General features: G+C 47.1%; 1 protein-coding gene across 9 annotated transcripts in view; it reads right to left on the reverse strand.

Moving 5' to 3' along the window:
* LOC144782717 (uncharacterized) overlaps nt 1–18,615 on the reverse strand; it is a 163,076-nt gene that overhangs the window by 92,791 nt on the left and 51,670 nt on the right. For 7 of the 9 annotated variants that reach the window (XM_078662039.1, XM_078662040.1, XM_078662044.1 and 4 more), the window contains 5 exons: nt 15,341–15,449; nt 13,103–13,228; nt 12,753–12,812; nt 11,893–12,130; nt 10,716–10,838 (listed from right to left, as the gene is read on the reverse strand). In XM_078662039.1, coding sequence (XP_078518165.1) covers nt 10,716–10,838; nt 11,893–12,130; nt 12,753–12,812; nt 13,103–13,228; nt 15,341–15,449 — 656 coding nt within the window. The remainder of the gene's footprint in view (nt 1–10,715; nt 10,839–11,892; nt 12,131–12,752; nt 12,813–13,102; nt 13,229–15,340; nt 15,450–18,615) is intronic. The other 2 variants (XM_078662046.1, XM_078662041.1) reach the window with 1 other exon arrangement.

Consider the following 18,615-nt stretch of genomic DNA (forward strand, 5'->3'; position numbering starts at 1 on the left):
TCGGCGTGGCGGAGACGACAGCTACCGGACGCTTTGACACTTTTGTGGAACACCTCCTGATCGAACTTTTTGGCCGAGACACGTTTACCGCTGGCTTCGTGGTTGAGCGCGCTCACAGATCGCTGGGGCCCCGACCTAACCCTGGCCTGCCGCCCCGGCCCATTATTGCCAGGCTTATGAACTTCAGGGACAGAGATGCGGCGCTGAAGGCTGCCAGGGAGGCGGGCGAGGTTCGGTGGCAGGGAGATGTGCTCTCTTTCTACCCGGACTTCACCATCATGGTCCAAGGTGCACGCCGTAAATACACTGGTGTCAAAACTGCCTTGCGCAAAATGGGATTGCGCTATGGTATGCTGTATCCTGCCAGGCTCCGGGTGGACGTGGACGGCAGGTTTCGCATTTTTGACTCTCCTGCGGAGGCACAGGAATTTTGTCGAGCCTCCAAAAACAGGGGGTCCCCTCGACAATCTGATGTTGCTCAACAGTCTCCGCCGCACACTGACTCGCAGGCTAGTGCTGACCTGTTTACCGAAACCGGACAGGGTTGACTTAGCACCTTTCCATCTTCTCGATCCGGAGTGTTTGCCCCAGTAATCTGCATCTGATACTACTGTTCCTATTTTTTTTACTTTTGCAGTGCTTTTTCATACTTGCTGACATTTGAACGTTGCCCCGGTTGTGGTTCTTGCATGGCGGAGCGTCGCCTACCCCCATGGCGCGAGCCGCATTGTTTTTTTCTCTAACATTGTCTTTATTTTACAGGTACATTAGTGGACAACTGTTGTTGTTTGTTGCTCTAGGTTGTTTCCGGAAGGGTGGGTTTAGCCTCCTTGGGCTTGAGGAGTGGCTGGGTGGTGGGTGGTTGGGATGGGCTTGTTTATGCTTTGGTCTTGTTGTTTGTGCATTCGCACTGTTTTTCTATCTAAGTGATGCCTTTTTTGCGATAGGGAATGGCAGGTCCGTACACGCATGTTTTCTTACGATTCCACCGAGTTTGAATGGCTAAGTTAGGACAGCAGTCTGGTCCTTCCAGGCTTACCTCCATGTCTTGGAACGTCCGAGGTTTAAATGATACGAGGAAAAGGCGACAGGTTCTAAACTATGCAGCGCGGCATGGGGTGGATGTCCTATTTTTGCAGGAGACACACCTAGTGGATGCTGACTCTTCCTCCTTTGAAAAAAGCTGGGGCGCGCACAGATTTTTTTCTAGCTATAGCAGATATGCAAGGGGGGTTGCAATCCTGATACATCGACGTGTTCCATTCGTGCTCTCAGACAGCATATTGGATGTAGATGGCAGATATGTTGTGGTTACGGGGGTGCTTCTGGGCTTTAAGGTCACCTTTGTTGGAATATATGGCCCCAATTCGGACTCCCCTGCCTTCTTCCGGGGACTTCAGGATGTTCTGCTGAGATTAGACACTGATATGATGATACTGGGGGGTGACTTTAACCTGCTCATGACCCCTGCCAGGGACAGCACCTCCTCTTCCCCGGATTGTAAGCCCCGCTCCCGTGCTGTGCTGGCGGATGTGTGCGCTCATTACTCACTGATTGACATTGAGGCCCGTTTGCATTCCACCTCACCCGTCTACACCCACCACTCGGGGTATCACAACACTAGCACCAGAATAGACTACTGGCTCCTTTCCCCAGGGGTAGCCGGTTGGGTGAGTGACCATTTGACACTCCCGCGCACTCTGTCTGACCACTCTCCCATAGTGCTGACCCTGCTCATCCCCAGGTTGGGAGGGTACGAGAAACAATGGCGTTTTCCTGGCAGGGCGTTAGCTGACCCGGTCTTCAAGGAGGACATTCGCATTGCCATAGAGGAGTACTTTGAGTTAAACGAGGGCACAGTGGACGCTTGGGCTACATTGTGGGAGGGTTTCAAGGCCACCATCAGGGGGGTTTGCATCAACAAACATGTAGGGGCTTTGCGCGACATCCGTGCCTCCCTGACCCGTATTGAGAAGGACATTGCCGCTTTGGACACTAACACGCTCACTGACACGGATGGTGGGGTAGAGGCAAAGAGGTTGGCACTGCTGCAAGAGTTCAGAGACACTGCAGACAGAGAACTGACATATCTCTGCACACAACACTCGGCTAGGCAGTATGGTGAAGGAGACAGGCCTGGCAAGCTCTTGGCCCATCTGCTTCGTCCCCCCCGCCAGGCTTCATTTATCTCGGACATGGTAGATGATCAGGGAGCTCGTCATCAGACCACCCCTGCCATCTGCGATGCCTTCCTATCCTACTACAAGGACTTGTACACCTCGGGACTATCGGCTGACTGTCGCGACCCTGGCCCCTATATTAACGAAATCTCTATGGTCTTCCTGGAAAAACACATGCAGGACTTTCTGGCGATGCCTATTGAACCGGACAGCGTTGTGGAAGCCATTGATGCATTGAAAGGCTCGTCGGCGCCGGGGCTAGATGGCTTTTCAGCTGACTTCTATAAGGAGTACAAGGAGGAACTGGTACCTCGCCTGATTGAGGTGTATGCGGAGTCACTCGAGACGGGGATTCTGCCACCCACATTGCGGGAGGCCGTTATCATTTTACTCCCCAAACCGGATCGGGACCCCACTAGGTGCGGTTCCTACAGGCCCCTTTCCCTGCTCAATCTTGACTATAAAATTTTGGCGAAAGTCCTTGCCACCCGACTATCTTTACTTATGGAGTCTATCATTTCGCCAGCCCAGTCCGGGTTCGTTCCCCATAGATCCACCTCCTTTAATCTGCGGACGCTGTTTTCTGTTCTTCACAAAATTGAGCCGACTACGCCGGCAGCTGCGGTGTTTTTAGACGCCGAGAAGGCGTTTGACACCTTAGAATGGTCGTTCTTTCCATCTGTCATGCACCGCATGGGCATGCCGTCCTTGTTTGTCTCCACGGTCGAGCTGCTTTATACTGCCCCCAGAGCGAGACTGCGCCTTAATGGCACGCTCTCTGATAGCTTCCCTCTTTCCCGGGGAACCAGGCAGGGATGCCCCCTGTCCCCCCTGTTATATATTCTAGCCATGGACCCTTTGGTACGTCATTTTCAGGAGCGCCACCTGCACCGCGGGCTCCAGTTCCGGACAGGCCCGTTACTCGTCTCCCTCTACGCTGATGATACCATTCTGTATGTCAGGTCTCCGGAGACCAACCTGTCGCCTTTGCTGCTTGAGGTGGAACGCTTTGGGAGGTACTCCGGTCTTCGTATTAATTGGCATAAATCTGAGATCTTTCCGCTCACCCCCTCCACTGCTCGCTGGGACTGCCCGTTCCCGCTGGAATGGAATACAGACTCGGTGAAATATCTGGGTATCCACATTCATCTAGAAACGCTATCCATGATTCGTCTTAACTATGGGCAGGCGTTGGACTTTCTGGAGGATAATATTGCACGTTGGATTCGCCTCCCTATCTCTATGGCCGGCCGTATCGCCATAATTAAAATGATCATTCTTCCCAGCTTTCTGTACTTATTTAATAACATACCGGTCCCGCTCACTCGGATTTTCTTCACGCAGCTCCGCTCATTGTTGTTGCGGTTAGTGTGGGGGGATAAAAGGCCGCGAGTTTCTTGGCGCATCTTAACGCTGCCTTATGAGCGAGGTGGCTTTGGAGTGCCGGACTTTTATATTTATTACCTGGTCGCGCAGTGCGCCTATGCACACCCTTGGTTTCACCCGGACGCTCGGATCCCGTATTTGAGACCTGAAGCAGACTTGGTGCTGCCACTTACCCTCAACTCGATCTTGCCCGGAGGCTTTCCGCGTGACCCCCTTGACATACAAACTGTGTCCACTACATCGTGGGCCTGGATGCAGGTGCGTAGACTGCTCCAGCTGGACGTACTGTATTCCCCGGCTCTTCCATTACCTAACCCTCACTGGCTCCCCATCACTGCGGAAGCGGTGGTCTGCAGAACGCTGGCCAAATACCAGCTCACCACAATAGGAGATCTGTTTCCGGACGGACATGTTTTCTCTGTGTCCGAGGATCCACGGTTCACGGACCGGACATTTATGGATTCCTTTGTCCTGACCAGACTGAGGTCCCTGCTTAGAGCGCAGTTTCCGTCGTTCCCATTGCCGCCGGATGAAATGACAGCACTGACTTTTCTACTCCAGTCGCAAACGGGAGCCCATATGGTCTCCAGGTTGTATGGACTTTGTGTGGCGGCCCTCCCGTCTTCGGATGCGAGGGTTCGGGCGGCGTGGGAGCTTGATTTGGGCGGCCCCATCACAGATGCCCAATGGGATGCCTGTTGCCGCTCCACTAAAGAGGTCTCTATTAACAGTAGACATAAACTAATTCATTTCAAATTTTTGAGGCGACTATACTTCACTCCGGCGCTGGCCCACAGAATCGATCCAAACAGACCTCATCACTGCCCTAAATGCAAAGCTCCCCATGCCGATTTTGCACATCTCACATGGACCTGTCCGAAACTGCACACTTACTGGCTACAGGTACACCACATTTTGGGAGACATTCTAGAGTGCGAACTGCAACATAAACCGGAAATTGCACTGCTTGGCTATGTCGCGGAGTTCCCCCGGGCCACGCGTAAGCTTGCCGCCATAGGTTTCTTGCTGGCGAAAAGGGAAATTGCTTTACTTTGGGGGTCCAGGCGAATCTCTACTTCCGTGAATTGGATGCGCAGCCTTGCCCAATGTAACACCAATAGTGTGGAATATTCCACCCAGATTCCTACAGCCTCACGCCCACTTGACATTTGGGGCCCATATCGACAGTATCTTAGCAAGATTACACGGGATACACACTCCCAGGCTGCTAGCTCAATTGTCCCAGAGGGGGTGGGCTAGGTGATTGTAGCTGCACCACCAGTGCGCTGCCTATCGGGGTCTGCAGGGCTTAACGTCCACACACTACTGGAGTGGGTTATGAGTGAGCTGCTGATTTTGGACTGTGTGCTGATTGGGGCCGGGGCGTCTCCCTCTTCAGTTCCCTTGCTCGCCTTGCCCCGGATGGGGTGGTTGCTTCGCCCTAGTCCTTACGCTTGTCGTTTTAATTACCCTCGTCTGCCTATGCCTCTGGTTATGCCATCTTACTAGTCACTAGGTGTATTGCTTGCCGCTCTGTCTGTCATGAAGGCTCACTTGTTTTCGTTTTGTTTGTGAAAAGTTGTATCTCTTTATACCGCGTGTGCAATTTTCCTTCAGGTATGGAAAAGTGAAAATAAGAATCTAGAATGTGCTACACTACCTGTAATGTCATTGGTCTAGTCATCCATGTACTTCTTTTGTATAACGATCATTAACGTTTTTATTGTCGACAATTTCTTGTGTATTTGTATGCTTGCACGGACCAATCTGATGCTAATAAAGAGATTTAAAAAAAAAAAAAGTGTCTTGGTGAGCATATCTGGGTGGCCGACTGGTTTGAAGACTAAATGGGAGGGAGGCCTTGGCAGAGCCCTCACGGATAAGAAGAGACTTGAATTTTAGCGTATCCTGCTACAGTGACTAGGAACGCCAGGTTCATGCTTATTCGATTTCCCTTCTTCATAGCGCTTACCTCACTCCTGCTCAACTAAATGAGTATTTACTTGGTGCAAACTCCTGCTGCCTGCGCTGGAAATTGCTTGGTGCCAACATGCTTTATATGCTCTGGTCCTGCCCCTAGAAGACTAAAGGAAAACGCACTCTGCCTGCCCAGTTGTCTCAGCAGCTGCACCTCATAAGGTTACGAGTACAGACATATATGTGCATAATGTAGCGTGCTCATTCATTCAGATTCCTTTCCCTTATTCTATTGCACTCCACGGCCCCCCCACTTCCATCCTACCATCTACCACTGGAAATGTTGCACCACCTTCGGCCCCTAGTTCATGGATATGGATTTGGTTTGTTCCTCTCTTCACTAATTGTGAGGGGCACCTCAAATACCGTCCATAACAGAATTGTGTCAATAAAGCGCAATATGTTAGAGAAGTTCATGGGCATCAGTTGACAGCCTGGACATGTGGTCATTCGTATGACCCCGTTTTATGTTTCATAGAAGGATTGCCGCATATCTGCTTGATGGTAACACTTGCTACTGTGCTCTTCATACCATGTATTGAAATATTTTCACTGCAATAAAGATTTTTTTTGTTTAAAACACAAACTCGCACAAGCCGTCTTGCAAGAGACGGCACATGTTCTGTCTTAGGCTAGGTCTAAAAGCAGATAGGGTAAGGCTAACCACTGACTTTTTGATCATCCCTGGGTTGCATAACAAATTTAGTCTTCGATTTTTAGATCCCTTCCCTATTTAGAAGTTAGTGGCTCTGCAGCTGTAGAATGCCATTGTCCTGACAAATGGAAGGTACCCATTCATTTATCCAAGATCAAGCCTGCCCAAAGATTCCAAAGGGTCAAACCTCCTTCAGCAAGCAGGTTCAGGAACATCTTGAATTTTTGGTAGAGGCATTTCTTGACTAACTATGGAATAGGGTACCTGCAATACCTTATATCATGTAATGGGTACAATGCCACCAAATGATCTAAGGGAACCTGCTTCTTTTTTTACACTCTTCGTGGTTCGTAAATGCCTTTCATGAAGAGCATAACAATAATACAGCAACTGGGTTAAGGGGAGAGATGGATTTTATGGTGGAGAGGGAGTATTGCCAGAACTTGTGGCAAAAGGGTGTGAGGTTACAGAATACTTTTTTTTAAAAGGAAAGTGAAGGTAGGACAAAGACAAGAAATCAAGGAATAGAGGAGCTGGTGGCCAGGCTTGTGGAGGAGGGCCTGTTAGGTCAGAAACAGGTGGGAGACCAAAAAGAGCACAGGATAAGTTTTGTCAGCGCTCAAGAGTTAGGTCAATTAGAATCAACATACCAGAAGATATTGTCTTACAACTTTCATTGCAGGGCTTCCAATAGGAGTTAGTTTGTTCAATGTTTGGAATTTCCCTCGCTCAATTGTTTACTGTGAGAGGCTGCTTAGTATATGGTGCTTACTTATATAAGTGTAGCACCCTGCACTAGTCCGGACAACTCTTATGGTGATTTCTGTGGACTTAGACAACTTTAGAAAGCTCTCTAATTGGTAACTGTAGAGAGCAGCCTTTGAGCTTGGTCCAGAAGGAGTTTAAAGCAGCATTTTTTACTAGTACTTAATGCTATGGTATAGGTGAAGTGAAAAAATCAGTGTAGTTATAAAAATATATATTCTATTACAAACACTCACTAACACATTTGTACTATCTTCTACCTGGACATAGAAACACAATACACACAATACTTATGAAATCGGGCACATAAGTAGCACAAATACACAGTGGTCTACTGAGGAAGACCAAATCATATATTAAAATAGTGAAATGTGATCCACGACTTAAGTCAAGAATGGACCCAGAAGACGTCGAAGAGCCGGGGACCCAAGGAACCATCCAAGGTGAGTGGAACCCCACGGAGGACTTGTGCAGAGTGGGAACACAACTGCATGCTCAATGTTAGTCAATAAGTAAGTCGCGTTGCAATTTAAAAGAAGGACCCTTGCCAGTGGACCCTGTAGAAACCCTGTTAAAGATGGAAGGTTGGAGAGTCAACCCACCCATGGATACACCAGGAACCAGGATACCTACACCAGTGAAGCTGGGTGCCTAGGTGCCAAACGATGTCGGAAACCGCCGTAGACCAAAATGGAGGACTTCAGGAAAGATGCCACAGGAGAAGCCGACGAAGGAGTCTAATGGAACCCAAAGTTGGATTCAAGATGAGCGGTACCTGCAAGCTGCGGGGACAAAGTATAAGATACTCAGGAGTGACCAGGAGGCACGGAGGACGAATGCCCACCGATGTCTGAGTTTCAGGAGAGGTTGACGGTGCCCTTGAAGGTGCAGCTGTGCAGACCTGGCTATACTGTAGAGGACCAGGCGATACTGTAGAAGACCAGGAGCTGTTCATGAGCTATCCCACATCGGCTGTCGGGGGCCAAGGAGTCAGTGCCCAGCAGGGGCACCAACAAGCCTTAGCAGCGGCAAACAATGTAGTTGATGAAAAAGGTGCAGTGTCGGGACCAGCAAGGTCCAAGTGACTCACCAGGTCCAGGTAAGTCTGAGCAGGCCCCGAGCAAGCAGGGGAGCCTACTGAAGCAAAAGAAGACTCACGGGCTGAAAGCACAGGAGTCACAAGAGGACCTCGAGCCGCTCACCAATGAAGAAGGCTCACGGTGCGGAGGAAGGGGTGAGGGTGAATATCTTGGCTGCAGGAGTTGCTGGAGGTTGGAGATCTCAGATCTCTGGAGGAAACAATAGCAAGTTGACACAGTGCACAGGGGATCAGTTTCTGTGTTTCCGACTAGGGATACTGGCCTCAAACTCGGTATGAAGGCAGTGCAGGCTTCGAGGGAGTTGCAGAACCACCACCTGTAATGCTGAGCTTTCGGAGTCCGTGGAAGCCCAGGATAAGCAGACCGGTCAGCTGTGTTGCGGTGCCTGCAGACGCAGGGGGTGACTCCTTCACTCCAAGGGAGATTCCTTCGGGTGTCTTGGATGTCCATAAGCCTAGTGAAGAATGTGTATGGAGCACAGGCACAGAGGTTGCAGAAGACAAGCAGGACGACAAGACCAGGAGCAGCAGGAATCTTTCATGGCACAGTTTTGGTTCCCAAAGCAAAGTCCAGAGTGTCCAGATGGTCAAAGCTGAAGTGGTAGGTGATCTGAATCTTATCCCATGACGAATCTAGGGACCCACCCACATGTAAGCCCTTAAATACCCTAAGGAAAGGGTTGGGACGATTCAGGGGTCCCTTCCAGAGGAGGGATTGGACAGAGGAGAGGATACTCCCATGTCCTTTGTCCAGTTGCGATGATACATGGCCACTCTATATGTCATAACGGCGGTTGCACTTCTAATCCAGAAGAATGGATTTCGAGGGTTGCAGGGGTGCCTGGCTCATGCAGGGACACCCTAACACTTAGGACCCAGCCCTCTGCCTTCCTGGTTGAAAGGCCTACCTTAGGGGTGACTTATAAGTTTTAAGTGCAGTGACCTCAGATATAGGGAAACCTAGCTCTGCCGTAAGTGGTGCTAGCACCAGCTTACACAATGGCAGGCCTGTAGTCACAATTTGAGTAGTCTCTCATGGGTGGCATAATTCATGCTGCACCCCATGGGAGACCCCTGGTGTGCTTATGCCCCGAGTACCTTAGTATCATACACCAGTTACTGGGGACTTACAAGGATACACCAGTAGCCAATCTGGAGTGTACCAAAGTACTCACCATGTCCAAGTTAGGGAAGAAGCACAGAGACTGGGGTCCTGATTAGCAGGATCCCAGTCAGACTAGTCAGGAAAACAGAATGACTCCACTCTTCTTACAGCTCTTCCCTCTTCCTCATGTTATCCGCTGCTTGAAGGAATTTGCCTCATTCACAATTGCTTCATCTAATGACATTCTGCATGTGTCACGGCTGGTGCTGCTGAGCCTGTGGAGGGTTTTTGGAACTCTCCAGGCCATCCACAGCCCCTTCACTGGAGGATCAGGTAAACAAAGTGTAGTTCCCATCATGCTCGATATGAAGAATACCTAAATATGTTTATTCCTTTTTATTACAAAAGAAATATGAGCCAATATCCAATACAAGCTTGGAGGAGGATTTATTGGATGATTGAGGAGAACTGAATTAAGATAGAGCCAGAGGGACCATCTCCAGTGTTTCCTGCTATCTCCCTATCCCCCCCCCAGAGAGGATGGTAGCTGCAGGGTACTCCTTTTGATCATCTTCTCTCACTTCAGATAGGAGAGGGGTGAACTATCATCTGTATTCTGTCAGAACATTGTCCCCATGTCAGTTTCATAACAGTTACTAGTGTATATGTTTTCCTAGACGATTAAAGCAGAATTGTCCTAATATTTTTATATGACCATTTTGGCCTAATTCTCTCCCATGCAGTAGCCCACCACCACATGCATTCTACTTAAGTAGGGCTCAGAGTTTCATTCCTCAATTTTCTTTCTTTCTTGCCCGTTTCCCTTCCTTCTGATGTGTTGGATGAAGTTAGTCTGAAGTTAGTCATGCTTAACCACTAAGGAGACCGCAGAGTCAATCTAAATCGCAAAGTGTGTATCCCAATTACTTTGGATGGCTGAACCAGCCCCTTTATGTGAGTATCCATATGGATGTCTTTACACTTACAAGGAAAGATCAGTTGGCAAGCACAGCTCTTGTACATAATAGAAGTCCACAATTCAGCATGAACAGAGCAGGCCAAACACTGTGGCATATTGAGAATGCAACATTGGGGAGTTCATGCAGTCGGCAGGACCACGCTCCGCAGCTCCCGATGTCTGCAGCCTACACAAGCAGAGTGTAAGGTGTCAATTCTGATAGCTTACAATTTAGAAATTTGAATCATTTACCATTTATCTTCAGAAAGCGCTAATCTTTCCAAAATGATCCCAAAGCATATGTGCCTACTATTGGAAATGGCAAGGGCGTGGGGGTGCGAATGCTTCTTGGCCAGCCCTTTCCCTTGTACCTTGCAAGGGTGTGCAGTACACGCATCCAAGTTTGTAGTAACCATTACCAATGGTCATTCACTTTCTGGTCATTGTGAATATTTACTTTGCATTCACTGTAAAATCCAGCTGCATTGGCTGTGAATATAAAGTAGTTTGTGAAAGAGGCCCAAGTTCCTATTATTAATAATTCAAATGAAATCTGATTAGAGAAACAAGTTCTATTCTACAAGGTTTACCAATCTCCAGTTTCCAGAGAGAATCTGCACAGGGCTGCTGATTAGGACCTTCTCCGCCTACCAAGATGGCTGTGTCTGGGTCGCTCAGGCAGAGGGCGTGACCCCACCGGGGACTTGGACAGACTGCAAACACAGAAGCACCAAGGTAAACAGATGGCTGTAAAAAACTACTAATGCACATAGCCAAGGTGAACACAAGACTGCATACATTGAGAGAGAGAAACCTTGTTTATTTAGACCACAGCCTTTTAAACAGTACAAAACGCAAACAAGAACAAATAGTGTAAACAATCTAATTTCTACTACATAATAAATATTTAAAATACAGTACATATTAAAAGAAGGTAACACCCTTAGGACCTACAATTCATTAAACACAGTTTACAGAACACTGAGTTTCTAAAAGAAGAAAAATTCACATTTTATGGGAGTCCTATAAAGAATTAAAAAATTAAAAGTCATTGCCCCTTCAACAGTTTTTTCCCCTACAAGTTCTTTTATCGCCTTCTGGAATTTTCCCAATCCTATTGCAATTTCCAACGAGGGCATATCTGTAAGTAAGCAAACCGCTTAGGCACGTGAATTTATCTTATATGATAAAAATATTGGACGTAAAAACTGTTTCCGTGTAGCAAGGACAAATGTACAATCAAGCAATATGTGCAACATGTAATTTCTTAGACCTAGCCCACAGTTACATATACCATCTGGGACAATCAGTACAGACTTTATTTTTCCGTCAATCTTCCAAGGATTAATCCCAACTCGGGTCCTTAAGACTTAATTTCTTAACCCTTTGTTGGGCAATATGTCCAAATACGGAAACCAGGCTTCATTTTCCCATGAGTTCTTTAACCACTGGACTGATTTTTTCAATAACATATGGTCAAGGTCCTGGGCCTACGAGGAAGCCTGACCTTGTTCCCTAAGCATTCAAATTGTAAAATCGGCCACCAATGAGTGCTGGGAGAATCTCACATCAAGGCACACTGCTACTTTCTGGAGGGTTCTTCTCACAACCTTTGCCCAGCCAAGGCTAATTATTTGAATCTCCTCCCTACACTATTGTGAAACCTTCTGAACTGCATACATTGACATGGCAACCTAGTGGCATTGTGAATTTGCCTCATCCACAATTAGCGCATTTCTCACTCAAGAGTCCTTTTTGTTTGATTACCTGATGCCAGCTGTGGTCCTGGAGGTCGTCGTACCCCAAACTGTAGCTTCCTGGGGCCCCGGTGTGGGGGTACAGAATGTCTACGTTCCCTGGTCTTTGTGGCTTCCTCCACCCTCTTACAGATGTCTGCTTCAATGTCCACAATGGAAAGTGCGAGCCTTTTTGCAGGCAGTGGAGAAGTTTCCATGATCACAGCTTTAGGCATCCGCTCAGAGACGTTCGAAATCTGATGTTGGACCTGTCACAGAAAAAGGCACAATAGTGTGGGGCATGTGTTTCTAAGCACAGTTGTCAAGTTCACTTTCTGTATTTTTAGCACCAGAGAAGAATCTATAAATGCCTGTGTAGCTGATATGTACACAGGAAAAACACCACCCCTCTATAAAAATAATTTACCATTGACATCCTAACCACCAAACATATGCAATAGAAAATGTATAGTCTGTGACTTAGAGACCTGACCATACTCATGAACAAATTCTTCATTAACTTTGTAACAGACAACTAGACACAAGAGTAAAATAAAATGTTTATACTTGAGAGCAACCTCTTAGTTACTTCCTTACTCCCAACCATGCTGAAGTACAAACATGTTAAGAACTTTGTTAGGGCCAGCCATACTCCAAGGTAAATCCTTCAGTAATTATTGATAACCCTACCATGATAAATTGCAAAGTCTTTAGTTCCTGCGTATTAGCCAAACACAACTGAGCACACTCCACTTATTTCAGGCCAACTATACTAAACAACCTCTACCCAGACTGCAGACTGTCTGTACCCAACCCAACAGGCCTTACTGAAGATCCAACAGAAGAGATTCCGCCATACATCCTATATATTGCAACAAAAGCTGCACTTACGTGATCCTTCATTATATCCTCCGTACAGCGATCCGAAATGTCGGCAGCATGATGCTCATGCTTTAAGAGAAATAAATGAATGGGTTTGCATTACTGAGGCTGGAATGTCCAGGATGTACATCAAAAGGAGAGGAGATGCAGCAACTATCATCTAGCAACATCTGAACAATACATTTAAGAAATGTAAGAAGGCCTTCCCTCTTGCACCTACTCCTCACCCCTTAAATTAACTTGTACTTGGCAAACCTTATTTCAATTTTTTAGGAAATAACACAAAAATACAAAATGTTTGCCCGAAATTTAAAAAAGGACATAGAAAAGAATCCAGGATGCGCAACAGGTTTGCTTACGTCTAAGGGCATCTCTGGGCGGACCAGAGGGATGGTGCTCTCAGAAAGCAGCGGGCTGTGTGGCGGATCAGCCCCTGAGCGCTTCCTGGCTGGAGTGCTGCTGCTAAACCCGCCAGCTTTTATCACCTGAAAGATTAAATAAAAGAAAGGAGAGACAGAGAGCAAGGGAAACAGACTCTCAAGCGGAAACAGATGTCAAAAGCAGCTGTCCTCTGGACATCATTTGCCTTGCAGGACAGATGGAGGTCTTCTGGGCGCGCGCTTAAAGAGAAATTGAGTTTAACTGGCTGTATCCTGAAGAAGAGCAAAGGTCAGCAGTGGGTACCCTAAAGTAGAGATGGTGGTACACTGGGCATTTTCGCCTGTGGTCCAAGGGCCCAACGCTATTTACTATTCATGCTGTGAATTGCTTTATGTTGATCGATTTATAGCAAGGTGCAGCTTCTGCATAATACAATGGTGTGCCTTTTGCTCAGATATATTCATATTTCAGTATTTAGCATAGGGAATTACCAGATTGGTATTTTATATTCACATATAAAACATACGAATGTCCATACTGCTCTTCACACCCTGCATCTCTGATCATATGGGGCACCTTCTCAGGTTCATCCTTTTAAACAATACAAATATAGCACTTTGTGTTTTTGGGAGGTGGAAATGTGCACATCTTGGATCCAGGGCTTTCTTTCTACCATAGACCCTAGCTGATAACCCAGGTGGGCTCTCACGAAGCTGGTCTTGGGAGCAAGGGGGGGACCAGCTTGTACCAACCAGGTATGCAATCATGGATCCGCCTCTCACAACAGCAACATTTTAGATACAAATTCAAAGTAGCAGAGACTTGGAATGAAGGGGAATTACTAAAAATCCCAGTTCCCCCTTTTCCTACCGTTTACTTCTGCCCATCATGTCCCACCACTCTAACACTGTTATTTGCTACAATAACCTTGTATATGTTCTGTGCTAGCTTGGAGTCTAAACAAAAACTGCTAATATTGCTAGATTTCTTGTGTGTGCAGACTCTGGGAAAAGGATGAGGTGAACCCAGGAAAAGTACTGGTCATCTCTGGCAGATGGTACCCATTCCCAAAGTGGGACCTTTTCCAGGTAATTATGGGAGGGGTTCAGGGGACACCTGCCTGTGTGCTAAGCTTTAAATTACAAGTTGGCAAACCTGTAATACCTGGAGGCCTAGGGAAATTTACTGGGGGTAGAAAGGGATGTAAACATCACATATCCTAAACAGGCATTTGTAATGCAATCGGTCTCGCCTTTGGGGCCTTGTATGTATTTAGCTATGCAGCAAATTAGCCTGGGTGCTGAAACATCGACTGTTCGTTAATATGGAGGGAAAGTAAGCACCAAACTGCGTGACACGCCAGGTATATGAACACATGGAGAGAAATATTGCCTTTCAGCGGGAAATGGTATAGTACAAAGATCTGTTATTAATATAAAATCATAGCCTTCGGTGGTCATATTACTAAAAATACTAGATTTGAAAAAAATATTATTGTATCCGGGTGCTCGTGGAAGACAATTTCTATGGACTGGAATCTAGAGAATGCTAAAGTGATTCTGGTATTTTACTGACCTCTACGTGTCATTTTCGATCAAGAAAGTTAAATAGAGGCAGTGCCAGAATTTTTTTAAAAAGAAAGTTCCCTCAGCAAAAAGCAATTCTGTTATTTTACGGACCTCTACTGGTCCTTTTCTTTCAAGACAGTTAAATAGGGCGTTGAACAAGCAGAAAGCAATTCTAGTATTTTACTGACCTCTGCTGGTTCATTTCTATCAAGACAGTTAAATAGAGGCAGTTGAACAGATAAAAAGGTCCCTAAGTGGAAGCAAACAAGTCCTAGGGCTGATCTCCAGAGCTCACAAGTACACACACATTTTAGTATATACTAAAGTATATACACGAGAGGTCTCGAATACTCCACCTAAAAAGAGAGAGAGACCACATCCAGATCATGCAAGGAGGAAGTGATATCTCAAAACCCATATGTAAAATAAACACAATTTTCCTCCTCACCGGATATTGTGTAACCTTCTATGCAGAGCCTACTTCATGCAAGGACCTTCAAGCAGTTATCATTAAAGCAACTGGTTGTGGCCTTAACATCTGTGCACTCACGTTATCAAGTAGACCGCGCTGCCCTCTGCAGGTGCAGAATGGCAGGATCGGTCGGCCATCTTGCTTCTGCTTGGGAGTCATATGGGAGATAAGCTTACCTGCCCACTCACGGTTAGGATGAGTTTCGCAGGCGTGCGCCTCTCCGCCAGACTCCTGGAGTCCATGAGGAAGTCCAACCTCCAGTCTCCTTCCCAAACCAGGGACCTGCTGACACAATGAGATTTGCAATAGGCCAGGAACGTCAGTCTAATGTTCAAAAGATCAACGCTTATGAACAATACTTTTAACCCAAAGAGCCAGCTTTGGAACAAAACCAGAGTATAGTACACTTTTCAGAAGTCGCAGAGAGAAACTTACCTGTGATCAACAGGATATGCGAGTTAAACCCTGTCATCAGAGCCCATACTTACTCTACAAGTGAACACAGCTGTCCGCTCTCTTAAATGTTAGTTATGCCTTTTAGAAGTGAGATTCTGCCACTCTCTCAAATGGCATGTAAGTGGTCATAAAACACTATAGCAGCAATTTAAATACATGATAAAGATGCAGGTTTGCACCCTCACAGCCTTTACTTCTCCAGTCCTTTACTTTGCCACCTTTAGTTCACCCACATATACGTAACATTCAGTTGACCTTTACTTGGTTCAAACTCCCTAACCTTACTAGAATTCTTAGCCTTTTCTTAAACGTTTTTTAAAACATAATTTTACTAAGTTTAATTAAACCAAGCGCTAACCAGAACTAAAGTATATATTTTGATTAATTAAACTATCTTACCTTATTCTAACACTAACCCTAGATGAAATTAAATTACAACATTTCTTATGAGGATACACACAACCCTATTTTTAAAGTGATTTAAATAAAAGAAACCTTGATTGAACCTTGCCTTAATGTACTCCTAATGCTAACAATAACCCTGTAATGACACCCTATGATTTTTCCAATTAACCAATTTAAACAAAATACAGTTCTATTGTTTTGAAATGAATTACTCTAAACTAGATAGCCTTGTATGATTTCTAATACATATATTTTCCATTTCATTCTAGTTTATTATTAGAATCCCAACTAAAATTGTTGAATTATTTTAAGTTACATAGATGTTAATATTTTTTTTTTTTAAACTGATTTTGTTGTTTAAAACACATAGTATGCAAAGCTCTGCCATCCAGAGTCTACTGCCATCATCAATTTATCTGCATCACCTTCAACAATGTGTAGTAAGAACATAAGAACTCCCCCATTCAGAATAGCAGAAACAAGATGATAAGTAGCAACCCCCTGCCCCCTAAAAGACCCCCCACTTGCGTAGCTGCTTGCCCCATGAAATCATAGTACCAAAACAAATCGCTAGCCATATGTATCATGCACCAACAGTGATATCTCATAGTCCAACGTATCAGAGGGTCGGAAGGATGGCCTCTTCATGTGGCGGGTCCAGGTCCAGCCCTCTGTAGTCCCCCCACCTCTTCCAGATTTTGTAGTGCTTTCTAGGACATCCCCTGGCTACAAACACAGGCTGTTCCAGACCCATACAATAGTCCATTCCATTCCTCCAGGCGGCAAGTGATGGGGCCCGGGGCGCCTTCCACTCTCTAGCGATATCACGCTTCGCCAGCGTAAAACCCAGTAACAATAAGTGGCGCTTGTAGCGGTTGCCCCCAACCCCAGCCATGACATGCAGTAGAGCTAACTTAGGGTCCCTCTGAACCTCCCAGGCCAGAACCTCCGCCAGGCAACGATGTACCCCATCCCAGAACCGTTGCAGCGCTGAGCATTCCCAGACCGTGTGCAGCAGGGTTACCCAATCCCGAACCACAGCGGAGACACTCGGGAGACGCAACCATACCCGCCCTCCACAAATGCTGCCGGGTATTGTATGTGCGGTGCAAGTAGCGGAACTGAATCAGGCGCAGGAGAGTGGAGATCGCCACCCCCCTGGGACTCTCTAGGGCCTCAACCCAGTCTTCCTCGTCTAATTTACCAACGTCCTGTTCCCAAGCAGTCCTAAGGCCAAGTAGGTCCGATGAGCAGTGGCGCACCAGGGTCTGGTATATGCACGACAATTTCTTGTCCGGCAATTCTCCCATAAATATTTTGGCTTCTAGAGGGCTAAACTCGGGGAGCTGCTCTAGGCCCTCCAGATAGGGTGTTAATGAGTGATGAAACTGGAGGTATCGGAAGAACTGGGTGCGGGGCATCCCGAATTCCTCCTGTAAATTCGCAAATGATTTGAGATCGCACCCCGACATAACATCACAAAGGGTAGAAATACCTATTGCATCCCATCCCTGAAAGCCCATCAGTGCATTCAACTGGGGCAGCCGACCATTGCGCCAGAGGGGGGTCTCCTGGGTAAGCACATTCCACCACCCCATTCTACGCAGTGATTGCCTCCACACGTGAAAGATCACTTGCGTGGTCGCGGGAAGAGATTTCCGAAGTGGCGCCAAGTGCAGCAGTGTGTGTATAGATGCAGAGCCCATCAATGTCCTCTCCACAGCGTAGGCCGGGTCACCCCTGTCCCCATACCACCAGTCATTCAGCACCAAGAGGTGTGCCGCCTGGTAGTATGAGAGTACATCTGATGTGGCCAATCCCCCAGGCGTATGTGGATAAGAAGAATGTCTTCAGGGCCACGCACGCAATGCCCCCTATGCACCGAAACCCACTCAGTGCCGAAATCAGCTGTCAGAACCAGCGGGGCGAGATCACGTGTGGGTGATTTTGTAGTTGGTACACTAGGCGTGGCAGCGCCACCATCTTAAAAATGGCAGATCTGCCCAGTATAGACAGCGGCATCCTAGTCCATACCTTTAAGTCTTCACGTGTGCGTTCCCACACCGGGGCAAGGTTGCGATCGCGGGATACCGCCGCGTCTTCAGATAGGTAGACTTCTAGATATTTCACCCCATCCGTCGCCAGCTGGAGGCCCGCCGCCCAGCATCCAGAGCGTGGACTTGCCTGGGTTCATGTATAGGCCCGAGGTTTCGCCAAAAATTTGTAGTATGCGCAAAAGTCGTGGCCCAGAGTGGGCCAAGTCAGTAAGAAAGAACACCACATCATCTGCGTATAACGCAATTCTATCTGTAGACCACCGAAACCCTTCAAGTTGAGCGTCGATGCGCACCCACGCCGCAAGAGGCTCCATAGCGAGCGCAAAGAGATACGGGGAGAGGGGACAGCCCTGCCGTGTCCCCCGCTGAACCGGAAACGATCGGGAGACCACCCCTCCAACGCGCACCGATGCCGTAAGGTCGGTGTATAGTAGTTGGACATACATCAGGAATCTCGGACCAAGATTAAGGCGCCGCAACAGGGCGAACAGATAAGTCCAACTCAGGGAGTCAAAGGCCCTGTCCATGTCCGC

This window comes from Lissotriton helveticus, chromosome 9 (assembly GCF_964261635.1).
Source record: "Lissotriton helveticus chromosome 9, aLisHel1.1, whole genome shotgun sequence".
Classification (NCBI taxonomy): domain Eukaryota; kingdom Metazoa; phylum Chordata; class Amphibia; order Caudata; family Salamandridae; genus Lissotriton; species Lissotriton helveticus.